Source organism: Mastomys coucha, unplaced genomic scaffold, assembly GCF_008632895.1.
Source record: "Mastomys coucha isolate ucsf_1 unplaced genomic scaffold, UCSF_Mcou_1 pScaffold13, whole genome shotgun sequence".
Classification (NCBI taxonomy): Eukaryota; Metazoa; Chordata; class Mammalia; order Rodentia; family Muridae; genus Mastomys; species Mastomys coucha.
In genome coordinates this window covers 57740730-57766805 of record NW_022196895.1, presented here as the reverse complement: position 1 = coordinate 57766805, position 26076 = coordinate 57740730, and the positions used below count along the sequence as shown (strand labels likewise).

The following is a 26076-nucleotide window of genomic DNA, read 5'->3' as shown; positions in this document are numbered from 1 at the left end:
AGTGAGGAACGTCACCTGAGGAAGCTACCAGAAGGGTCTACAAGGGTGAACACGGATTGCTGAAGCAGCCCGAGCCAGCCTCCATTACCAAGTCACCCCATGGCAAACCTTCTCTCTAACCTTCTTCCATGCCTTCCCACATGCACAGGGACACATGGTTTGCTCCTCACTGTTAACTCCCACCTAAACAGACACAGTAGCGGAAGCAGCCGAAGAAACTAGCACAAAGACCTCTCCGGTAGAGAGTAACACATTAGAGGTGAGATATGGCCATCACAGAACATCATGTGCATGAGAGACACTGTCCAATCTAATCCTCCCCAAGGTTCCTGTGATTGGCACCACCACTTAACGCCAGCACACTGTCACATAACTGCTAGTCAAAAGTCCGAGAGACTTGCCTAAGGTCATGCAACTGCTTGAGTCGTTCAGAGAAGCTTAAGTCTCATTCAGAGAAGCGTCTCAGACTTTGTGATATTTCCCTAGGATCTACCGGGAGGCTGGGATGAAAATATTTACACCATCTGGCCTCAGATGCATCCCTAAGCGACTTCCCTCAGGAAAAGTCTGGTGGGTGGAGAACACCTCAGGAAGAATGACATGGAAATTCTGACAGAATAAATAGTAAGCCGGCTTCTGATGAAACGGTGAACCCAGGGGCTTAGCAGCGCCAGCGTGAAAAAGGCAAAAAGAATAAAATTACTGGGTGACAGTGTTGTGGAACTTCAAGGACACCTTTCCATATCGGCTTCCTAGTTCTGCACCACAGAACTCGTCCCAAGCAGGACTCAAATCAGTAGCAGAGCTCCACCCATTGCAGCTGGACTTAGGCATCAGGGATAGAGCCCCAGGGCGCCTCCACGAGCAGCTAAAAACCTCAGGCTTCATAGGAGACCACATGGAACCCTGAGAATGTGGTCTGCTAGGGTCGTAGAACCATCATTAACAAGGCCTGATAACAAAGCTACTATGCATGATTAACACTAACCGTGTGCTGAGCTGTTTTCTATGGTGAAAGCGTAAACTTGAGCCCACCACAACCTTGTGAGGAAAGCATGATGTGGCATAAAATCCACGGGCGAGGAAGCCAAAACAGGGGCATTAAGTAAGTTACTCAAAGTGAACAAAAGAGCCAAGCTCAAACTCAGACCTTTAGGCCCGAAAGCCGGAAGTAGCTGGCCACAATGATATGTACCTAACTGGAGGTAAACTCGGAGTTAGACCTGGACCCCAGATCCCTGACTCCCTGTGATCCCAAGTAGCCCTCACTATGTCTGTTCCCGTAGGGTAACAAAGACAACAGGATTTGGGGGTGGGGGAAACTTGGAAAAGTCTATAAACCTAGAAATTTGGAGAGACAAAATATGTCATGCCTTTTGTGATGTTTGGAGTTGGCCTGCTTAGTTTGGGGTGAGTCCTTGGTGTCCCCTTGTCTAAGAAGTCCTTGTTGTTAGCGTCAAAACGAGTAGGCCGGGACTTCTAGCTTGCTTCAGGTTCGCTTTAGAAATGTGAAAGAGAGAGACAGAGACAGAGACAGAGAGACAGAGAAAGACCGAGAGAGGGAGGGGGGAAGGAAAGGAGAGAGAGGGAGGGAGAGAAAGGAGAGAGAGAGAGAGAGAGAGAGAGAGAGAGAGAGAGAGATCAAGTCCTTTGGATGAGCCCAGGTCACAAGACCATAGACAAAAGCCATCAGTCAAAGTAAAAGCCCTTAGCTAGGGGCACCTCATAGAGGTGCTTACCCAAACTGTGGGAGTGCCACGGGAAGACACATGACCCTAATAAAGGTGCATAATGATGCCTACCTCCCAAGAGAGTTCTCCCCCAGCCCAGCCCTTTTCCCCTACAGCCACCACTCCTCCAGAGGAACATCCTACAGTGGAGGAAAAGTTGCAGGAGCTTTCAACGATATGTCCAATTGTCCTGGTTCGCTGTGTTTTAAAGCTGACCACATCCCAGGAAAACCAGGAAGGCTAGTCACCGTGCGCCCAGATTGCTGGACATCTTCTTAGGACAATTTTCCATGACCTCAACTCTATAGGCCAAAAGAGTAGCCACCACAACCGGTAGGAGGGAGGAACCTGCCCGTGTTTCCTCAGCGGCAGAAGCCCTGATGAAAACAGTGCTGAGTGACCCAGGCCAAATTGATGACCATCCATGGGCTACAGAGGAACTCACTGCAGAGCCTTCTTCCTGTCCCAGGGAATCTTGGGAAGAAAGGACGGAAGGGCTTAGTCACACACTAGGAGTGGCTGCCAAGAGCAGCCCTCACTCCTCGTCCACAGAGCTGAGCCTCAGCATGCAGCTTGCTTCTTGGGGGAAATAGATGCTCTGTGGACTTCAAATGCCTTTTTTTTTCTTTTCCCGCCCAGAAATGGGAAATTCCAAACTAGAGAGGGGAGAGAGGCAGCCAGAAATTACAGCCTTCTCCCAATCTTTGGAAAAACAGTTTTTCCAAAGCACTAACTCCCTGAGCCTTCCCTGGACCAGCACTCTTGCCTGAGCCCTAGGCCAGATCCCCTCAGGAAACTCACCTGAGCCCCAGGGTAGACTCCGCTCCCCAGGGATACAGAAGCAGCCACCCATGTGTGCACCATCCTCCCTGGGCCAAGGCCCCTGGGAACGCCAGTCAGGAGAACCTTGGGAGCCTCCCATCCGTGGTGTCCCTCCTCCCGCCTCCTCCCTGGCACACGAGGGGGACCGAGGCTCTTCGACGCACAATGCAGCCTTTGATATCCGGCCCCGCGGTGGGGAGGCCAGGGAGGGTGGGAGGGGCCACTCAGCCTGCAGGCCAGATAGTCCTTGTACTGTCAGGCCCTGGCCTGGGGAACAGCTCCTCCCTGCCTTTCTACAGATTGCTTCATGCCTATCAGGCTGTGGCACATTCCTCTCATTCTAAGATCCAGATACAGTCCGGTTCTTGTGAGGGTGGCCTGAGCAGAGGAGGGCAGAGAGCATCCCACGAAGCAAGGGTGTTGTTCTTACTCTGTCTCAGAGAGACTTGGCCCACAAACACCCCTGCCAGCTCTTAGAAAGTCTCTCTGCAAAAGCTTCTTTGGATAGTTGGTCAACCCAGACTTGTATCTGATACTGCAGTATCAGGGAGCCAGGACTGGCCAATGAACTGTGTGGAGTACATGAGCCCCCCAAATTGTGAACACACCCCCTCCCAAAGTTCTCTGACGGGAGAGAATCCAGGAAATCACCTAGTGTTACCAAAGACTTGATGGCTGAGGGACCAGACTATGCAAAATATTTAAGATGTCAGGCATTCACAAGAACTAGTCATGCTAGACCAACCTCTTTTTGTTTCGGACGGGCAGTGAAGCAAGGGAGTGCATACCACACAAGGAGACTGAGCCTCTGAAAAATCTCTCAGGAGATCGCTTACAGGAGGGAGAGTGAACAAACAAGCAAGACTGCTCAAGGGACATGACTGCTCTAACAAGCCATTCACAGGATCACTGGGCACTGACTTCCCTCTCTACCCAGACCAAAGGTCTGCAGGAATGCCCAAGGACAAGAAGGTACTCGCTGAGGGAGTCAGGGTTCTGGCTGGCTTGTGCCTCAGGCTCTCTGGAGGCTGAACTTTCTGGTTTCAGGTCTCACAAAACATTTAGAAAGGGCAGTGTCCTGCTCAGGTTTACATTCCAGAAGGAGCCTTGGGTGACAGTGTGAGGACAAGAGTGTCCTGGAACAGTCTCTCTTGAGTCTTGAGCATATACCTGATCAGCCTAGGAGCACACAGCTCACAGGATCTCCAGCAAGCCTCTACTACAGCTTCAAAGACCATATGCTAATTGGTTATGTGTCCATCAGAGACCGTTTTCCATGAACCAAACACTCATTACATATTACTTAAGTACCATAAGAGTCCCATAATGTAAGCATTGCTGTTTTCTTTTTGATAAGAGAGAAAAAAGAAGAGAAGCATTTAATTTGCCCACGAGTACACACACACACACACACACACACACACACACACACATCCCATTTCCGAATGTCAGACTTAATCCCCGGACCCATCCAAGTTGGTTCAATGGTTTGAAAGTATCACCTTTCCGACATGTGAGTTCTTCCCACAGTGATAGATCAAAACGAACCCCCTGGACCAGCCTCCATGGTAGATGGCACAGTGGGAGAGGAGGGCTGGAGATAACAAGGACTCACAGGGCTGTGGTCCCAGCCCCCTCATGGTGGGCGTTTTGTCTATGCACAACTGTTTCAACATTCCATGACATGTACCATGCCCTCTGCTAACCGAAACCTACTCAAAAAGAAAGGGTGAGTGTTCTTTAGAAAGCAGCCATTCAAAGAGTCTGAGAGGAACCCAGGAACCCGACAATGAAGAGAAGCCAAGCAAACGGGCAGGCTTTATTCCTTCTGTGGGACTTACCCACATGCTGCTCTCAAACGGAGACCACGCAACCAGAAATAGGAAGGACCACGACCCAGATCAGCTGTCCTGGAGGACACCCTGGGGCAGCTTGAGACAGACATTTTGGCAAGTCCGAGATGAACTGCCCATTCCTGAGGAAGTCCTTCCTCCCCTCGAGGTGCAAAGACCCCTCAGGCCTGTTTATGAATTGTTCTGATGAATCTGTCAGAACAAAGACATTTCTGGGCAGAGAAGCAGTAGGAGCAGAGGTCCTACGGCAGGCTCCTGGGTTGCACATTACAGGAAGCACGGTGGCCAGAGTACAGGGAGGAAGGGATTTGTACAGGGAGCGCAGAGACCACAGCAGCAAACTGCTCTGGTCTCCATGCTGGAGTTCTTGAGGACAAAGAGCTGCTGTTCTATGCAGTCATTGAAGTTTTTACTTAAGATACTTATTTTCTTTTGTTCTCCCCTTAAAAAAAAAAAAAATCAAACCCAGGGCCTCATGCCCAGCAGGCAGGTACTCTTATTATTGAGCTGTATACCCCCAGCCTGCATCATGTTTTTATCTTAGGAAGAATTTCTTGAGATCTAACTCCACCCTGAGGGCCTCTGTAGCTACCCTTTTACGCCTGTGTGTTGGCCAAATACCTGTAATAGTTTCCTTTGAAGATTTCAATTCCCAGCCTCCCTTGCAGACTACAGGTGTTATGTCTGCCCCTACGAGAGACCACATTCCATCTTTGCTGTAGGCATTTTGGCCAGCCATACATGTGAGTGAGATGTTTACCAGTCACTGACTTTGTCAGAAGGAATGGGGCCAGTAAAATGTTTAAGTATAACTGAATTCCTGGGGGGTGGGGGTGGGGGGGAAGTGTCTTTCAGCAGGTGTGCTGGCTAGTTTTATGTCAACTTGACACAAGCTGGAGGGAAACTCAATTGAAAAACAAAATGCCCCCATAAGATATAGCTGTATATTTAATTAGTGATTGATGGGAGAGGACCCAGGTCATTATGGGTGGGGCAATCCCTGGGCTGGTGGTCCTGGGTTCTCTAGGAAAGCAGGCTGAGCAAGCCATGAGGTCCAAGTAGCACTCCTCCGTGGCCTCTGCATCAGCTCCCGCGTCCAGATTCCTGCCCTGCTTCAGTTCCTGTCCTGACTTCCTTTGGTGATAGATCCATGATGTGGAAGTGGAAACAAACCCTTTCCTCCCCAAGCTGTTTTGGTCATGGTGTTTAATCTTGGCATGATCCAAACCAACCAAGTCAACAGGTGACCCGCCATATCCGTGCCACTAAGAGAGAAGAGATTTAGGGAGAACCTGTTACTCACTGACTGTCCGCACCGAGAAATGAGGAGGAGCGTGGGGGAACTCAGGAGCATGTGCTAAAAGAAAAAGGGGAAACCCAGACACATTTCACTAGTCATCAACGCCATCACCAAATATTTATTCCCTTAGTATTTTTGGTGGCAGCTGGTGTAAGTGAAGCTTCCTGAGTGACAAGTGACAAGTGACCCAGCTTCTCCGAAGCATCAGGGAAAGGTGCCTCTGTCCAACCTTGGGAAGCCCCTGCTGTGCCCTGGGCTCGGGGAAAACACAGGACAGGCAACCCAAGTCAGCAGGCATTCTGGTTTGTCCTCAAGTCCAAAACGCCAGATCTGCTGGTGGAGTTTCCCAACTTGTAAATGTCACAAGCTAATTCAAAGAAAACTTCCAGAGCTCAGTGCGCCCAGGACTGGGATGGAGCAGCTGTCAGGGTAGATGCTACAGACCAGACCTAACCAGAGAGCCACTAGGTGTACTGCGCATTGGAAGTATATCTTCTCTTAGAAATTGTATAACCTCATCAGGATAATGCTAAGTGGATGGAGAGCGTAGCTCAGCAGTAGAGCGCCTGCAGAGCATGCACACGGCCCTTGATTCCAGCTCGGCATGAGGATGAAGAAAGGAAGACGGGAAGGTATAAAGATAGGAAGACAGGGGCTGGAGTGCTGCCCCACACAGGCAGTTCAGTTCTCTTGACCAGTGAGCCACCTCTCTAATACCATCTGCTGACACTACAGTGTGGATTTCTGACCTCCAGTGCCAGGAGACTGTACTACATTTCAGCATGTTGCTAACTTTGCTTGCCCCTTCGTGTCTTAAAATCAGGTTTCCAAGTCATCAGCAGGTGGGCAAGCTGAGGTTGAACTGAATGCGTGCGCGCGCGCGCGCGCGCGTGTGTGTGTGTGTGTGTGTGTGTGTGTGTGTGTGTGTGTGTGTGTGTGTTGCTGATGGCTCCAGCCAAGGCTAACACTCCCTAACCACTCCCAGACAAAGGAATTTCTCTTCTGTTCAGATCAACTTCTAGAGGAATTTGAATCTCAGGCATCAGATCCAGCAGAGTGGGTGGGAAAGAGCAGCCTGCAGGCCAGGAAGTTCACCTGAGTGTCCTTCCCTGGGGTACACTCACATCTGAACACATATCAGGAGGCTGGGGAAGGAGGCTCATGACAGCATGGTACGAACCAGGAGGCGTGGTTATTTAGCAGCTTGGAAGAGGTCAGTGTTCAGAGTCAAAGAAGTAGTCTGAAGATATCAATCGCTATGTGACATATAGTTTCCATGTGATCAAAAAGTGACAGTCTGCTTAACACAGAGAGACAGACGTCCTGAGTGTGTCCATGCCTATGTGCACTGATCTATTCATTCCCACCACCCGTGCACCGATCTATTCATTCCCACTACCCGTGCACCAATCTTTTCATTCCCACCACCCATGCACCGATCTTTTCATTCCCACCACCCATGCACCGATCTGTTCATTCCCACCACCCGTGCACCGATCTGTTCATTCCCACCACCCGTGCATTGATCTGTTCATTCCCACCACCCGTGCACCGATCTTTTCATTTCTACCACCCGTGCCCCGATCTACTCATTCCCACCACCCGTGTGGCCTCCCCTGATCTGAAGAGGACACAGCAGGAAGCAGAGCAGGCAATTCCCCACTTCTCCAAGCTGGGGAAGGGAACGGACAGAGTCTCGTGTAGTGTGTGATCTTTTGTGTTACTGAAAAAATTTTCAACTAGAGTGTTCCGCAATAGTCTTCATGTAGTAAGTATAAAGAAATAGGGCTGGAGAGATGGCTCAGTGGTTAAGAGCACTGACTGCTCTTCCAGAGGTCCTGAGTTTAATGCCCAGCAACAACATGGGGGCTCACAACCACCTGTAATGGGATCTGATGCTCTCTTCTGGTGTGTCTGAAGACAGCTACAGGGTACTCATATACATAAAATAAATAAATAAACCTTAAAAAAGATTTTACATATATATATATACATATATATATATGTATACACACACACACATATTTGTATATATATGAAGAGGAGAGAGGTGAGGGAATGTTTACATATAAACATGACCAGTCACAGGTTCCTATAGAAGGGAGGCCTGGGCATATCCCAAGCCACCACACTCCTTACCTGACCTAACCCAAAAGATGCTGGGCATCAGAGGGTGATGACGTGTCCCAGTGCAAAAACCAAGAGACAGGGTAATTGGGAGAGAAGAGGTTACACTATCAAAGAGTTTTCTGTCGCAGGCATTTTCCGATAACTGGTGGCTTTTGGGCTCCCCAGTGATATGAGAGCTGCCCAGAACCCTAACTGATAGGGAGTTACTGCTTCCTGGGGCAGGCAGTATTTTACAGTCAGGATCATTGCTACTGTGGTGGAGACAATGTCAGAAGCTACACTATCCTCCATGCCTCTCCTCCATATAACGAGGTTCACCATTTAGTGTCCATTCCAAAGATGGCCATATTAGATGGAGTCACTGGAGCTGGGGCATTTGGGGGTTTGAGTACCTCATCCAGTCCCTTCTCTCTGCTTCCTGGATCTTGCTGCTGCTTCCTCCATAAAGTACTTCCCACCATTACCAGATCACCATCCTCACCAGAGACCAAGAAAATGGGAACATTCAGGCTATGAACAAAGTAAACTCCTCTTCACTGGTAAGCAGCCCATCTGGGGCTTTTCATATCAGTAACTCCATGATGACTACTCTAGCCAGCAAGCTGTGCAGAGCCCTGGGGGCAGCTGAAGTGGTTCCTCTCCTGAAGACACTACCCTTCTGCCCATCCATTCCAGAACAGAGTAGAGTGCAGGACTATACAGAGGGACCATACATGTATGGTGTGTGTGTGTGTGTGTGTGTGTGTGTGTGTGTGTGTGTGTGTGTGTGATGCCTGCATGCTGCTATGCTTCCTGCCACATTGCTAGCGGACTAAACCTCTGAAACTCTAAGCCAGCCCCAATGAAATGTTTGCCTTTATAAGAGCTGCCTTGGTCATGTTATCCCTTCACAGAAATGAAACCCTAAAATGATAGTGAGATAGATAGATAGATAGATAGATAGATAGATAGATAGATAGATAGATAGATAAAAACATAGATAGATACATAGATACATGTAGTGGTTATTCCTGGTTGTCAACTTGACTATATCTGGAATGAACTACAATCCAGAATTAGAAGGCTCACCTGTGGCCCTAATCTGGAGGCTGGGAGATACAAGTTTCTGACCTGGATCTTGGCATGGAGATCTTGAGGCATAGGGGCTCTGAGTCTCAGAAGATTAAGACAGGAAGATCTCCGAGTTCAAGGTCATCTGGGATTAAAGGTGTGATGGCACACACCTCTAATCTGGGCCACACCTTTTGCTGGAAACTATAATAGAAGGACATTGGAAGGAGGAAGGCTCTCTCTCTCTTCTTCACCTGCTTGCCTTGTGGGACCGAGCAATTGCTAGATCCTTGGACTTCCATTCACAGCCGCTGCTGACCATTGTTGGGAGTTGGACTACAGACTATAAATCATCAACAAATTCCTTTACCATATAGAGACTACCATAAGTTCTGTGACTCTAGAGGACCCTGATCAATATAATACATATCTAAAACAAATATTTATTCTGTCAGTTCTGCTCTTTTAGACTCTAAAGTTTAAAGAATGCTGCCTAATATGCTCCACTGGGACATTCATCTTCTAATAGACTTACTCATTTCACACACACAACTCCTCTGAGGAGGCACTATTGCTAACCCCATCTTACAAATAAAAAACTTGAGGCCCTGGAAGGCTGAGTGCATTGCCAAAGATCACAGGCCACTCGCTGGAAGACCCAGATCCTTGAACAGGGAACCATAGAGTTTTCCTTGTGGTTTCTTTCTACTGCATTGAACATTTACCGAGCCCCAGCTGTGTGGATGGGAGAAAGCCCAAGGGTGAGCTGGGGCTTTCATCCGGCAAACATTTACTAAGCAATGGCTGCTGCGGAGCAAATGTAACCCGGCCTACAGAGAAAAAAGGGGGAGTGGTCAAGACTACCGGTAAAATAGACCCTTTTCATGGGGGCGGGGCATGAGGGCTAGGATGCGGCACAGAGCAGTTAAACTAGAAGCATCCCGGTATCTCATCCATCGGTCCAGCAGCCCTGTGCTTCAATTCAGAGACAGTCTACTCTTCAGCCCGGAAGCCAGACCGCACCCACCTTGTCAGCCCCAAGCGGAGGTGCAAGCTCTGCTTCCACAAAGCCAGTTTTTTCTTCTAAGCCCCTCCCAGTGAAAAATATTCCTTTCTTATCTCAGCTCAGGTTCAGAACAGTGGCGTCCTCAGGACACCAGAAGCCCTTTCACCCACCCCCAACCCAAGCCCCCAATCGCGGAGAGCCTGAGGCACATACCTATGCGTCCAGCAGGTGACAGCAGTGAGCAGCAGTGTTTCCCTCCCACTCACCCACCTACCCCAGCGTTGCCTGCGGAGCCCAAACCTTGGATGGCAATGCCCTGGCTCTTACTAGTATTCCAGAATCCAGATGGCCAGTAGGATTCTTAACGCTGCTCTCAGGAGTCAGAGCAGGCTGAGGCCTGGATCTCCCAAAGCTGGTCATGGGTGGGTCTGAGTTACCCACCGCTTCTGCCCTGCCTTCCTGTGGTCCATACCCTCTTCTAGCTCTGCAGCAGTAGTGTTTAATAGAAACAGATGTACACACACACTTAGTACGCTCCGTTGGTTCGGTGTCCCTTCCAGTCCATCTCACCTGTATCGAAAGCCTTATGTCAAATGAAATAGCACCTGTTAACGTGATTAAATGCACCTTTCTAGAGCCTCCTCTGAGACTTTGAGCGGGTCTCGCCAGCCCTGATGTGCCAGCCCTAGTGCTCTCCTGGGATGATCCGAATATCCTCCAGTTTCTGCTCGACAGGGTTTCTCTGTGTAGCCCTGGCTGTCCTGGAACTCACTCTGTACACCAGGCTGGCCTCGAACTCAGAAATCCGCCTGCCTCTGCCTCCCAAGTGCTGGAATTATAGGCGTGTGCCACCACCGCCTGGCATAAAGTGACAGTTTTAACAGAACTATGTAATACAAACTATCTGGGAAAGACCCTTTTTATTTATTTATTTAATTTTTCCTTTTTAAATTTTTTTATTTATATCAGTATATTGTAGCTGTCCTCAGACACACCAGAAGAGGGCATCAGATCCTATTACAGATGTTTGTGAGCCACCATGTGGTTGCTGGGAATTGAACTCAGGACCTCTGGAAGAGCAGTCGGTGCTCTTAACCGCTGACCCATCTCTAAGATCCTAATACCCAATCAAACCAATATCAGTTTATACTGTCAACCCCACAACATATGACAGCTAATATATTAAATCTACATGAACAATAGAACTATACATAAAGACAAATAAGTCTACTTTTTAAATTAGAGTTTCTAGAAAAGGGTTTCGAAGTGTCTTGATGTCAACCCACTACAGAGCCATTCAGTGCGGTGGAGACTCCATTGCCAGCCTCCGTGGATCCATGACAGCAATGTTCATATGAAGATAGCATTTTGGAATTTTAGCTTTGTATTCACAGTCCAATGGTAGTTGTTGCGTGTAAAATTGGTCTTTTTCACAGCCCAGGGAGCATGAGACAAAGCTTGACTAAATCTCTTCTTTAGGTAAGCATTTGACCATACTAAAGCCAAGGTTCTGGATAGAGGATGAGATAGTCGTAGGCGAAAACAAAGCCTTCTGTAACCCCTATTCCCTTTGTGAAGCTTCGTGGTCCCCACTTCCATAGAGCTGACGGATGTCAATATACACGTATGGTTATCGAGGGAAATTTATCATACATTTACTTACTTCTCTGCCTCTGTTTTTGTTTTGTTTTGCCTTTTGACCCACATGGCACTAGGGATTAAGCCTGTGTTCTCCTACATGCTAATTAAGTAGAGCACCACTGGCCTGCACCTAGAGCTTAAACAAAACCCCACTTAGTTCCTCATTAGACTAGGGGCTAGTCACCTGTCCCTGGGTGGTCAGCAAACACCTAGAGACAGGTGACTAGTCCCTAGTCTAATGAGGAACTAAGACACAAAACGGAAGTGAGAACTAATGCTGCCACCTCTGACAAGTTCATTACGGGTCACTAGGGAAAGGAAATAATTGTTAAAGGTTGGGGATGGGGCTTGAGGGAGTATCCTGGCATGGGAGAAATTCATGATGATGCACCGGCTGTCACACCCAGGCTACAAAGTTTCTAGTTTAGCTAACGTTCCGATTGCAGAGAGATGTAGACAGAAAGAACCTTCAAGATTTCAGAAAGCATTCAGTCTAGAAAACATAACTTTTAAAGCCCTTTCCAGACTTAAGATGGAATTGTTGTTTTTGTTGTTTTTAGCCCAGGGTCATTTTGTTTGTTGTTTGTTTTCTGTTTTGTTTTTAAAGGCGGGGTTTCTCAGTGTCACCCTGGCTATCTTGGAACTCATTGTCTTAGACCAGGCTGGCCTCAAACTCACAGAGATCTGCTTGTCTCTGCCTCTACAGTGCTGGGATTAATGGTGTGTGCCACCACCGCCATGCCAGAGCCAGTTTTAAAAGAAATAGCTTGCAGCTCAAAGGCTTGGCTCAATAGTCATTGACTGGGCTGTGTGAGCCGGACTCTGGTCTGTCCTTCGGCCTCACTTCACTCATAGCACACAGCACGCCTGCATGGCAGGGATTTCCACTGTCTCCTCACATTTGGAGAAGGCTCAAAAAGACACCACACCTGACAGACTCACACAGTGACACTGCCTCGAAGCAGGGTGCACCAAAGGCTGCCCTGTGTAAGCAGTTTAGGACAGAGCTGTAGCGGCGAGAATCTAAAAGCCTCTACACAAAGCACTCTGTGGCCCAGATGAGCCAGGCAGGCAGCAAACTGAATAGCTCGGGGCCAAGGTAGAATGATATGTGAAGGACATAGGTTAATATAAAATACGCTGAGGAAGCGCAGCATATTTGAGGACCCGTGTGGCAGCTGCCAACCTACAGGCCACTCCCTGAGACTGTGTGGAACGGAATCTGCCTGTGTGGTGTGGGAACCCTACCCGGAAGTGTGAGTCCGGAGAAAGGGCTTTGAGCTCTGACTCTCGACAGAACATCCACTCACTCAAAGGCTCCTGTGACTTTCACAACGAAATGTTCCTGAGACTCCTGGTTGCAAAAACTTAGTAGTGCACAGTTAACACAGATTCAAATCACACAAGAAATGAACCATCAAGGGGTGGAAACAGGAGCCGGGAGTCGGGTGCACATAAGAACAGAGAGAGTTATCCAACTGGTTACTCTACAGTGCAAGAATAGGAAACGAGAGCAATTCATCAAGGTGTGGCCAGACCTGAGCCACCACCTGCGAGGCGCTCTCCTCCGGCCTGGATAGCATCAGTCATGAATCCTCCAGGGAAGGCTCAAGGGGAGAAAGCTTTGTCTCAGCTCCCAGCATTCCAGGACCTGCGAAAGGAAGGAAAGAGAGAAAGATAGCTCAAGCAAAGGCAGCAATCGGGTCAATTGATTTCTGTATCTTTATCTCCACCCGGCTCTCTCTCCCCTTATGTCTTTTGTTTGTTTGTTTTTGTTTTGTTTTTCGGGACTGGGTTTCTCTGTATAGCTCTGGTTGTCCTGGAATTCACTCTGTAGACCAGGCTGGCCTGGAACTCAAAAATCTGCCTGCCTCTGCCTCCCAAGTCCTGGGATTAAAGGGATGTGCCACTACCACCTAGCCCCTTATGTCTTTTTAACACTCAACGCCATTTTAACAAGCCAGCTCAGCTCCACTCAGTTGTTCTTACGACATGTCACTTTCCCCCTTTCCCTTTGTTCATCCCACCAGCTGAGAATAAGGCCACTACCATGGTTTAAAGCCAAATTTGAAGCAAATTTTAATTAAATACTGGCTAGGTAGATGGACTGCCTGAGCAAGTTCATCTCCCGGTTTATAGAAAATACCCAGGAGTCAAGCCTTGTAAAGGCTTAAAAAGGCAACCCCGCAAGGCCACCTCATCAGCAGAATGATGTTAAATATGTTCAAGTAAAAGAAAGAAGACATCAATAAATGCCTAAGTTGATTCAAAAGAACACAAGTAAACATTTAAATGAAATAAGAAAGCCGATGCAGAGTATGAAAATGGAATTCAATAGACCCAAAATAATGGGGAAAAACTGAATATGATGCTGGCAATGAAAACTTCAATGTTAAATAGCTGACCAAATAGACTAGTCAGAAGAGATAAAGGTCACTGCACATCGGATAAGAGAACTACCCATTCAGAAGCTGTTAGGATTCTGAACATATAATGCACCAAATGTAGCCAATTCCATACAGAAAACACCACTATATATATAAAGCCACACATTAGCTCCAACACAGAAATAGTGAGTGACTTCGATACCCTACTCTCACAAATAGACAGGTCATCCCAAAAGAGGAGAGCAAAACACTGAATTTAAATGTCATTGCATCAAACATACTAAACAAAGCATTCTATGCAAACATTGCAAAATATACATCATCCTCAACAGATCTAAAATAAGGGTGGATATCATTAGGGCATGTTATTATACCATCCTAGCTCCAGGTTCATTACCTAAACATACACTACATATACACGCATCACATTCACACACACACACACACACACACACAAGAAATCGTTGTCCTGTCAAAATCAACCTACAGATCCAATGCAATTTTCATAAGAATTCCAGCACTATTCTTTACAAAGTATATGGAAACACAGTGTGCCATCCACCAGGGAGTCAGAACGCAGAACTCTGAGAACACTTAAGCTATGCTGCCACCTAGTGGTTTGTCCATGATGGATCCCAAAGGCCACCTTCATCCCTTCTCCTACTGGGACCCGCAACAGGGTTGACTATCAGGTTTGATTATCACAAACTTAATGATGCCAGCTGCAGCTACATCACCAGATGTGGTTTCCTGGCTCGAGCAGGCGAGCACACCTCCTGATACCTGGTATTCAGCCTTTTCTCTTAGGTATTTCTAAGAACTACCAATAGCTATTTGCCTATAGATGACAAAGCCAGAAATACAGTTCAACCCCTCCATCATAATTTGGCTTCCAGGGACCTTGACTGTCGGTCTCTTCCATAAGATATCATAATAGCCTTTTGTAGAGGTGATGTTATACTGATTAGACTAAGTGAGCTGGAGGTACCCAACCAGAGGGTGGGAATAAAGCCAACCAAAGTTTAAAGGCTACCTCACTGAGATGGTGATGAATCCAGTGCTGAGAAAGACTAAAAGTTATTCCTTCTAATGTGAAGATAAGTTGCTGCACACGGCCCCTCCCACCAAAGTGGCAATCGATTTGGAGATGGCGCGTTTTGCCCTCCGGTGTGTTATTCTGGTCCATCCACCAAGTGACTCAGAAAGCTGCTACGTTTGAGTGGCACTTGGAACAGGAGAAGGCTCATCAAGTTTTTTCAACTGCCCAATGCCTTATTGCTACCTATAGCCACCCTACAGCATAATAGTACACCATAACTTCTTATTCGCATCTAACTGTAACTCAGTACCCATTGACAAACCTTTCCCCAGCCCCCTCAACCCTATCTGTTCTCCTCAGCCCTTTACAACCACCACCACTTTGCATTCAAGTTGTATGAGATGGGAATGTCTAGACACACCAGAAGAGGGCGTCAGATCTCATTACGGATGGTTGTGAGCCACCATGTGGTGGCTGGAATTTGAACTCAGGACCTTCGGAAGAGCAGTCAGTGTTCTTAACCGCTGAGCCATCTCTCCAGCCCCACACTTAACATTGTAAGAGGGAACACCTAACTCTTCTGCCCTGAATGTTTCTATAAGTGTCTGCTACAATAATGCTTCCTGCAGTCTTTAGTAGAAGTCTTGATTTTAGTACGTAGGGGAGTTGAAGGGGCTAGAAAAACCTCCCTCGGTGATTAACAGACGATGCAGACAAATGGTGGTAAGGTAACACAAGAAAGGCCTCATCCAAAACTCTGATCGGCTCGGCCTAATTGGTATTTATATAACGCGTCACCAGAAATGAGCAGAACAGATATTCTTCTCAAGTAAATATGAGTCAGCCATCAAAATAGACACATTCTGGGACAAAGCACAAATGTTGATACAGTTTGAAGGGTTGAAATCATCAGTCAAGCGTGTTCTCTAACAAGGAAGGAACTAAATCAGAAATCAATAAGAAAGCTACATCTGGAAGATGTTCCTAAGTATTTCAGGGGACAGGGGAGGAGTGGCAAAGGAAAACTAGAAAGTGGTGTGAGGGGAGGGGGCAGAGGGAGGGGAAAGGATTGTGGGAGCGGTGGCTGGGAGGGGGGCAGTGAGTGAGATGTAAAGTGAATACGTTAAAAAATGAGCTGGGAGGTGGTGGTGCACGCCTTTAATCCCAGCACTTGGGAGGCAGAGATAGACGGATTTCTGAGTTAGAGGCCAGCCTGGTCTACAGAGTAAGTTCCAGGACAGCCGGGGCTACTCAGAGAAACCCTGTCTCGAAAAACCAAAAGAGAGAGAGAGAGAGAGAGAGAGAGAGAGAGAGAGAGAGAAGTTAATGGCAAGGCTGCAGAAGAAGTATGCAAAGGAGATGTGATGCCATCAGATTCTAAGATTCAGACCAAGTCTCAAACAGGGCATCTAAGCAAAGAAATTAAATCCAACGTAAGGAGAATATAAAATGAAAATAATAAAGATGAGAGGAAGTCAAATGGAAATCATCAAACAAAACAGTCACCTCATTTAAATGATCAATAAATGTTTCCTGCCCCAGGGCCATCTCTGCTCCCTAGAAAAGCCTCTTTAATAACACTCTCCTTCTGAGACTGTGAGGTCAAGGAATGTGAGTACTGGGCAGGGCCCCTTTGTGACCACACCTCTCCTCTCCTCTCCTCTCCTCTCCTCTCCTCTCCTCTCCTCTCCTCTCCTCTCCTCCTCTCCTCTCTCCTCTCATCTCATCTACTAGACATTCCACAGACTGAAGACCTGGCTCTCTGTACCCCACAACTTTGTGTATCCAGGCAACAGTAGGGAGGTAGGAGAGTGGGAGGGGCAGCCACCTGCTTCCATAGAGCTCATGAGCTGGCCAGCCTTGGCCTACACAGCAGCTCCTCCCTGCCTCTCTGTGGATTGCTTCATGCCTATCAGGCTAGGGAACATTCCTCACATTCTAGGATCAAGAGGCACACTTTGGTTCTTGTGGTGGTTGTCAGGGCGGAGGAGGGCAGAGAACATCCCATGAATCAAGATCTTGCTTCTTCCCTGAGTGCCAGCCCTTGGAAGATAACCCCACCCAGGCTTGCTCTGTAAAGCCCTCCCTTGGCTTTCTGATTAATCTGAAGACGTGGGCTCAGATTTTCACCTGAGCTCCAGACTCAGCACTGAGCCATCTCCTCTCTCGTGATCACCCAAGCCCCCTCAGCCACTGTTTCCCAAGGTGCTGTGCAGACCAGCACTTCCCACATGATGAACTGGAAAGCCAAATACCCTTTAGGCTGCAAGCATATACAAAATTCAGCCATACACGGCAAATGAATACATCTGGTATCTGGTGTGCAACTATTGGTCTTGGGAATGCTTTTTTCTTTCTCAATACCATCTATAAGGACAACCAGAAGAAATTTGTTTTCAGCTGGCAAGGAAAAAAACCCTTTAGGGGTGTGCAGGTGAGCAGGAGAATACAATTGGCACGTGAGTTGAAACTTGAACTCCCATAGATGAGTAGAAAAGACGTGGGCAGAGAACAAACAGAAGAGAGATGTTGTGGATAGCTCTGGTCTTGTATTTTGGTGCTAATTCTCTCCTGGAAAGCACTGCAAATGAGCAAACCACCACATAGACAGGTGCCTTGAGAACCTTCTCCCCACCTTAACTTTTCAAACAAAGGCTGATGATTGGGCAGCAGGATGGAAGATGGAGCTGAAAAGTTTAGGGGAGAAGGGGAGAGAGAAGATGGAGGATGAGGTGGAAGGAAGATGGAGCTGAAGCCCATGACTTGGAGAAATCGCAAGTCCTGTGGAATCTAATAGAGAATAGATGGGAATAGAGTAGTGTAGTGGTAGATCTGTCCAATCTAGGTGAGTAGCATGTATACCAATTAATTGAGTTGTGAATTGATTGACTTGGTCAATTGGGTTAAAAATTTACCGCAACAGATGACTCAGATTTAAAAACCTCTAATAAATTACTCAATATTTCCTTGAGTGCTGTTTTCTGGGCAGATTCTTAAACTTAATTCTTATTCTATTCCTGTAGAGGGGAGAAGGTCCTTGTGCATACAGGTAAGCACTGGAGAAACCAGAAACATGCTCTTCATGCAAAGCTGGGATAGATGTCATTTACAACCTGGGGGTCCTGTTGCTACCTGTTGAGCCAGGCTCCACAGAAGCCCCTAGAAGACTGTTTGTGTATCCCAGACTTTTCCCCCTAAAGCCTTGAGCATTACTTCTGGGGCATAAAACTCATCCTTGTGAGAGATGTCAATCGATTTTACAATAGCTTAAGGGACTTCTATGTTAATCTTAGGGCCAGGCCAAATCTGACATCCACAGGCATTGTGTTCACCTCAGTCATTCTCTCTAGATCCTTATCTTGGGTGTTGTTTCTAAGCCAACTAGAACCTGTCTTACAGACAGAGCCATAGGTAGTTTGTAAAGAACTTCAATGGAAATGTGTCTTATGCTCTGTGGTATTCAGGAGGCTGAGTTAATGGTTATCAGAAAACTTTTCTCCAAGACTGTCCTGTATCTAAAAATGGTAAGAATAAACCAACTGTTGGTCAGACTCCAGAAGTCCTGGCCCAGCACTGGCACCTAAAATTAGGCTGAACTGAGTTTCATCCTAGCCTCTTCGTGGAGCATTTTGCTGCCTGCTGAAAAGCCTGCAAGGACCCTGGACATATTCTAGGACAAAACTCAACAAAATCTTAGGTGAGGGCATAACCTTGCCTGGATATTGGGCCTCTGTCCTGGACAATCATGAGGCTGTTGAATAAAAACACGCAGACCCACAACATCATAGGAACATGGGAATCAGTGAAAGCTGAATTGGGGTGCCATAAGACCATACAAGATGGGAGCTTCATTCTACAAAAGCCAATATTTGCTGGGTACCAAAACCTGATGAGGAGAGAGACAAAGAAATGAAGGAGAGACAAACAGAGTAGACCAATTTTCCTGGTGAATATATGTTTTTAAATGCTCAATAAAGCTATCATGAATTATATTTAAAATATATTTTAAAGGATCATAAACCATGACCAAGTTTGTTTCATCCCAAGGATGCATAATTACCAATCAGTACATGTTCTATAACAAAGAGGCAAGAATCACATGATCATCTCAATAAACACAGAACGGTATTTGACCAAGTTCAATGTGTCTTTCTGGTTAAATAAAAAAGCGCTGAAGAAATTAAGAATGAAAGGGATATGTCTCAGCACAATAAAAATATACCCAAATTGTAGTAATGGAGAAAAACTGGACAAATTTTCTTTAAAATTAGATACACACTATGAGTGCCCACTCTCATTGCTATTATTCAACAGAGTACTTGAGTCTTCATGTATGTATATATATGTGTGTGTGTGTGTGTGTGTGTGTGTGTGTGTATAAGTATGTATATGTATATATATATGGATATTTTCTTTATTTCAAATGTTATCCCTTTCTTGGGTTCCCCCTCCTAGAGGCCACCCCATCCCATCCCCCCTTCCCCCCTACTTCTGTGAAGGTGTTCCTCCACCCATTCACTCACTCTCGCCTCCCCACCCTCGATGGAATCAGATCCCATTCCAAATGGTTGTGAGCCATCATGTGGTTGCTGGGAACTGAACTCAGGACCTCCGGAAGAGCAGTCAGTGCTCTTAACTACTGCGCCATCTCTCCAGCCCCCAAGTACTTGAGTCTTAAGTAAAGCAATAGGAAAAGAGAAATCTATAAGGGCAAAGGGAGAAGTCAGGTCTGCAGATGACAGATGACTTGCACTTAAATGATCCTGGCAGTGGGGCTGGAGAGATGGCTTAGCGGTTAGAAGCACTGGCTGCTCTTCCAGGAGACCTAGGTCCTAGCAGCCACGTGGCAGCTCACAATAGTCTAATTCCAGCTTCAATGGATTCAACACACACGCACACACACGCACACACACACACACATGCACACATGCAAACACACACACATAAAATAAAATAAAGTAAAAATAAATAAATCATTTCTTTATATTAGCCAGCAGCAGGAGCAGCAAGGAGGAATCATGCAGTTCTTAGAACAGGTATGCTTAAGGGAAGAAAAGAGATCCTAATAGACCGTCAGAGCTCTCTTAACTCTGATAAACACTCGGAGAAGAGTACCAAGATATAAAATTAACATGCAAAAATCCACAGCAATTCTATATACTAATAGTGAATTTGCAGAGAAGAAAATTACCATGTGCAATAACTTTTTAAAAATACCTAGGAATAAACCAAGTTCATAATTGCAGAGAAATGACAACAGCCTAAAATGTTGTCTTCAGACCAGTGTGTAAGGAAAATGCGGTACGTATACACAGCGGAAGTGGATTCAACCGTAAGAAAACGAACTCAGCACCTGTGAGGGAAAATGGATGCAAGTGGAGGTTATTATGTTACGAGAAATAAGCCAGACCCAGAAAGAGATCAGAGATTTACACCTTTATTTGAAAAATCCTAATTCTTGACATTGGAAAGGTAACTCAGAATAGAGTCGAAAACTAGGGACTGATGATTACAAAGTGTGAACTCACTCGCCTAAGGCCGGGTCCAGCCTAGCAGCTTTTCAACGGTTCTTCCCCTTGAAGCTCCCACAGTCTAGTCGACATGTTGAGATCCAGATTCTACACGTGAAGGCAGCTTGCAAGTATAATTGCCCTGAGAAATGAAGACAAAGGGTGTGCTCTCCATACTGATTCAGCCAGCCAGAACATCTCCATCCCTGAGACACACCAGCCACCTACCCTCGCCTAGAGGTTCATCAGGGAACCAGAGGACAAGTCCCTTCTCTCAGACAGTTCTTAAGAGTGTTGTAAGTTACGGGTGATCGATAATATTTCTATAAAGATAAATGAAGTGTATTACATGAGGGGACTACATCCATAACCCGTGGGTCAAGTTAGTCCAAGCGCCGGGCAGAAGCTGGATGACTTTAGCCTAGTCGCGCCAGAAGGGGGCAGCAGAGAGCAAGATTGCTGGCACCTGGACCTGCAAGCGGGCAGCCAAAGAGAAAGGGCTGCTGCCAGGGCTGTTAATACAGGTGGTAGAACTCTTGTTAAAGGAACACAGCCAGCCTTAGCAGAGAGTAGATACCCAAGTCTCTCCACACCACCCCAGACTCATAAGTACCTGCCACTGGCTACCCAAATGCCTATTAGCAGGGATTGTTTGAAGACTGGTAGGAGTAAGAAAGCAAGGTAAGGAAGGCTAAACGTAGGTATAATGGCACACTCATGTAATCCTGGCCCTCTGAGGCTGAGGCAGGGGGATAGTGAGGTCGAGGTCAGCCTAGGATATATAGCAGCACCATGTTGAAAAGACAGGGAAGGAGGAGGAAGAAGGCGGGAAAAAGAGGAGGTGGAGAAGGAGGAGGAGAAAGAAAGTGAGAGGGGGAGGCTCAGAAAGCATGGAAAGAGCCAGGGGTGGGAGACAAGTCAGAGGGATACGTGGTTTGTAAAGCCTGGTTGTCTGTGTTCTGAGTGCTGGCATTCGCTCTCAGGGAACCATGAAGCCCTCTGGAAAACTTAGACTGGTGGATTTGATGCCTATTTTACAAGGAATCACTCTGGATGCTCTGAGGAAATTGACTGCGGGTAGAGAGAGGCAAAGGTGGAAGTCACTGGCCCTGACTTGGAACCTGGTAACCCAAAGTGGTGACAAAGGGTTAATGAGATGTCACAAACAGATACGGGATGGACTATGCCCAGAGTGTAAAAGATGATGAAACATCCAAGATGGCTTCAGACGGTTCTGCCTGGGCACTGAGAAAGAGGGCGCTACACTTAACTGATAGGGGAGAGCCTGTAGGTGGAGCTGCTTTAGTGAGTGGAGGGTGAAGCCTGTTACTATCAAGTGGATGTATGAATGGAGATACATTCATATACACAGTGTAGAATCTACAAGAAAGATATGGAACTTGAAATGTAAACGCGGGACTCAAAAAGCCAAGAAAGATGCTGGAGAGGCTGGAGAGATGGTTCAGTGGTTAAGAGCACTGGCTGCTCTTCCAGAGGTCCTGAGTTCAATTCCCAGCACCCACATGGTGGCTCACAACCATCTGTAATGGGAACTGATGCCATCCTCTGGTGTGTCTGAAGATGGCTACAGTGTACTCATATACATTAAATAAACAAATCTTTAAAAAGAAAGATCCTGGAAATGTAAACGGGAAGACAGGCACTTCCAAGTGAGATTAAAGGATGGAGTGATGACAGCAGATATAGGTGAGCGGTACATTCCAGATGAGGGGATCCCCACCAGTGAGTACTAGGGCAGGAGGCTGGCGGCATGTTTGGGGAAGCAGAGTTGGGAAGAGCCATAGGCTTGGTTTTCAAGGAAGTTGGGCAGAAATAAAACCTGTCCTTGGTGTCAATTCTCCACTTGATTCTTGCCATTGTCATCTAGTGAACACATGCTTATTGGGCACCTGCAGGACTCTGGTCTGCTCCAGATGTTAAAAATAAAATCACTTATTGAACACCGTACTCGTTAACAGAAGAAAACTTCGTTTAATCCTGGCTGCTCTCTAAATGAAGATCCTCCCCAGTTGAAAGATAAGGAAACCAAGAGCCCCCAGTCCTCTTAGCCTACAGCGTAGCAGAGGCAGAATTAGAACCTGACGGTGTGACCCCGCCCGGGGCCTTTGTCCTTAACAGTCTCTTTCACTGCTGGGACAGGATAACTGGCCCAAGCTTCTGTCCAGTACAGGGCCAGCAGCCATTGAATTCCTGATTGAGGAGCCAAGGGCCAGCTCAGCTTTCAGGACACACCCTTATCAGAGATCAACTGAGGAGCCAGAAGCAGCAGCTACAGGAGGGAAGGTGGCTGCTGACCAAGGCAGAGGTCATCAAGCTGCTGTTCTGGCCTCACCCGAAGAAGAGCCAGTTGCTCCTTCCAAAATGTCAGTTCCCTGTTGCTTGGCTCCACAGTAAACTAGGGTGAAGGATGGACGGCTGAAGTCTCTCTCTCACTGGAAATGAGCATTGAGGCGCCCTTTGGCAGCGGTGAGCCTGCCTTTCTCATCTTCCTCCTCCTCCTCTTCTCATCCCATTTAAAGACAGAGAAACTGAGACCCATGCTTTTAGACAATTTCTGTGGCCAAGCCTGACTGTATTCAAACTCATATCTGAAGACTTGGTTAATTGTCCTCAGTCCACAACACACTAACGTTGTATGACTGTGTCAAAGATTAGGCTCAGGCTGGAGAGATGGCTCAGCGGTTAAGAGCACCAACTGCTCTTCCAGAGGTCCTGAGTTCAACTTCCAGCAACCACATGGTGGCTCACAACCATGTGTAATGGGGTCTGATGCCCTCTTCTGGTGTGTCTGAAGACAACTAGAATATTCTCATATAAATAAAATAAATAATTAAATCTTAAAAAAAAAAAAAAGATTAGGTTCCCCACAGCAGGCTGGGTTAATAGGGTTTGTGTGTGTGTGTGTGTGTGTGTGTGTGTGTGTGTGTGTGTGTGTGTCAAGTTCATGTCTCCAGCCCAGGGCTGACACTCCCTGCCACTCCCAGGCAAAGGAATTTCTCTTCAGTTCAGCCCAACTTCCAGAGGAGTTTAGGACTCAGGCATCAGACTTAGCAAAGGGGAGAGCAAAGAGGAACCTGCTAGCCCATGTGTCCGCCTGGTCCTTCCCTGAGGGATGTTCATACCTGGTCCCAGAAGGCTATGCAAGGAGATTGGTCACAGCCTCATGGAAACAGTGATGGATGTGGGATGGGAATACCCAGTGAAGTGGAGTGGTTGTTTAGCAGTGAGAGCCAAGTGGGATCCAAAGATAAGATATATTATGTAAAAAGGAAGAGGAAGAGAAAGAAAACAGACACCACAGTACAACCGAGTCAATAGGAACCCGTTTATGAAAAAGTGCGTGTACATGTGTGATGTGCACAGAAGTCTGTGCAGCTGTGGCCGGCAGCTGGCATGCATCTGTTCCCTGCAAGAATGCAGCTGGGTGCCTCCTCTGCTGTGAAGGGAGCTGGCGGATAGAATGGGCAGCACTCTGCCTCTCACAAGTGTGCAAGGAACTGGGGACAAGAGGGTGTGACGGCTCATCTTTATTGTCAGTCCTATACAATCCGCAGTCACCATGGAAACAAGCTTCTGGCACATCTGTGAGGGGTTTTCTGGACTAGGTTAGGCAAGGTGGGAAGACCCACCGTAAAGGTAGGAAGGACCACTCTCACCAGCTGGAGTCTTGGGCTGAACGCAAAGGAGAATTGAGCATGAACTTTCAGTCTGTCCTTCCTGACTGCAGACGTCCTGGGACCAGCTGATTCAGGTGCCTGCCATCACGATAGATGTGTCCCTTAAAGTATAAGAAAGACAAAACAGAACACTTTCTTCTTTAGTCACTTCTTGTCAGGTATTTTGTCTCAGTGATGAGAAAAGTGGCCAAGACAGACAGGGTTAGAGAAAGAGACACCGTCTTTTTTTTTTTTTTTTTTTTAAAGCATTCTGTATCATCTGAAACTTTTACAAAATGAATTATTTATGATGTGTCATTAAAGACATGTATGTGAAAGAAGGGGAGTGAGGGGTATCGCTGGCTAAGGGCCGAGGGTCACAGAAGCTCTTAGAAGGAAGACCAGTGTCTCCTAGGCCATTGCAACCTAGCAAGCAAACACTCTCCCTCATCCCAGGCACAATAGCCAGTGTCTGAGAAAGAAGAGGAAGTAAATGATAGTGTGTCTCCCACAGCAAACTGGTTCCAAGAACCGAAGAGTCTATATTCTCATGTACTCCTTGTTGCTGTGGTAAATGCCATAGCCAAAAGTAATTTATAGAAGAGTTGGGGGTGGGGGTTACGATTCCGGAGGAAGAGCCCATATTGGAAGGAGAGGCATGGCCTCAGACACCTGGGGCAGGCAGCTGAGAGACCACATATCCACCCACAGGCAAGAAGAGAGCAAATTGGAAATGGAGCGAGGCCATAAACTCAAAGCCCACACTCCCAATGATGTGCTTCCTCCAGCAAGGCTCCGCCCCCTAAAGGTTCTATAACCTTCCCAAACAGTGCCACCAACATGGGACCAAGTATTGAGATGCCTAAGCCTGGGGTTGAGAGCACCCCTCATTCACATCCTCGCACACCCTGGGTCTCCTACAGGCTGACATAGACCCCCTACCTGGAGAGACTCTGCAGGAAGATCGCGGTGCCTGAGCCTGGGGCAGGGAGCAGGGAGCACCCCTCATTCGTATCCTCGCACACCCTGGGTCTCCTGCAGGCTGACCTTACCTGGAGAGGGCTCTGCAGGAAGATCTCAGGGAAATACTTCCACCTTCCTCCATGAATGTGGACCCATGAGGTCATACTATCATCTCCCAGACCGCAGACCTCCTTTCAGCCCTGTTCTCTGCAAAGCCAGGCTTTTTACAGAGTCCTACTCCATTCTTCCCCAAGACACATTACCTAAGAGCAGATGAGAAATAGAAATTATACAGAGGGGCCCATCCTTCCAACCTAACCCCCACCCTGAGCTTTTCTGTGCAGTCTTCTGGCCTGTAGAGAAAAAAAAAACAACAAGATCAATCACTGGCCAATAGACAGACGAGCAAACATTTTATCCCCCATCCCATATGCTCTAAATACTGTAATACACTGATCATTAAATCCGAGGTCAAATGTTCTCATCCTAATCCTGGCTTGTTGATTTTAAGATATATTCCTTTTTTAGGGAAGTATACTCATATAAAATATGAATTATTATTATTATTATTATTATTATTATGGATGAGGATAATTAAAAGATTTGTCCTACAGAATAATCAAAAAGGTTCACAAGTGTTTGAGTTTTGTTACTCAAAGCTTGTAACCACATGTGTAGGAAGGTGGCACACTCTGCAGGTTTCAGGTATTACTCATGCATCTAGAATGTGCAGGGGGTGAGGAGGAAGAGGTCCCCAGGTAGGTAGAATGTTCCAGCAGCTAAGATGGAGATAAAATCTCTTTCAACAGGAAAGGCTACACGGAAGTGCAGCCAGTCAAACCCGATCTGCCTGTCTTCAGAGAAACAGAAAGATTCCTTTCGGTTGTCTCAAACCTGGGTCCGCTTACCTGATTCTCTCCACATGCCCTCGAACTGCCTGTCATTTTCCACAGATGGCTTTTACAAGT

At 47.0% G+C, this 26076-nt stretch overlaps 1 protein-coding gene and 2 long non-coding RNA genes across 3 annotated transcripts in view; all 3 read right to left on the bottom strand.

The window, feature by feature from the left end:
- The window catches only part of Sh3tc2 (SH3 domain and tetratricopeptide repeats 2), a 67954-nt gene extending 65216 nt beyond the window's left edge, over positions 1-2738 (bottom strand). Inside the window, exon 1 of the mRNA XM_031365832.1 lies at positions 2532-2738. Within this exon, the coding sequence (XP_031221692.1) occupies positions 2532-2652 (121 nt within the window). The 5' untranslated portion in view covers positions 2653-2738. The remainder of the gene's footprint in view (positions 1-2531) is intronic.
- Positions 2739-12983: 10245 nt separating this feature from the next.
- Positions 12984-16534, bottom strand: LOC116087678. Its single transcript, XR_004117558.1, has 2 exons — positions 16465-16534; positions 12984-13183 (listed from the first exon to the last, which is right to left on the bottom strand). It is a non-coding gene; the product is annotated as an uncharacterized LOC116087678 (long non-coding RNA).
- Positions 16535-25214: 8680 nt separating this feature from the next.
- The window catches only part of LOC116087677, a 2755-nt gene continuing 1893 nt past the window's right edge, over positions 25215-26076 (bottom strand). Inside the window, exon 4 of the long non-coding RNA XR_004117557.1 lies at positions 25215-25371. This is a non-coding gene — a long non-coding RNA (uncharacterized LOC116087677). The remainder of the gene's footprint in view (positions 25372-26076) is intronic.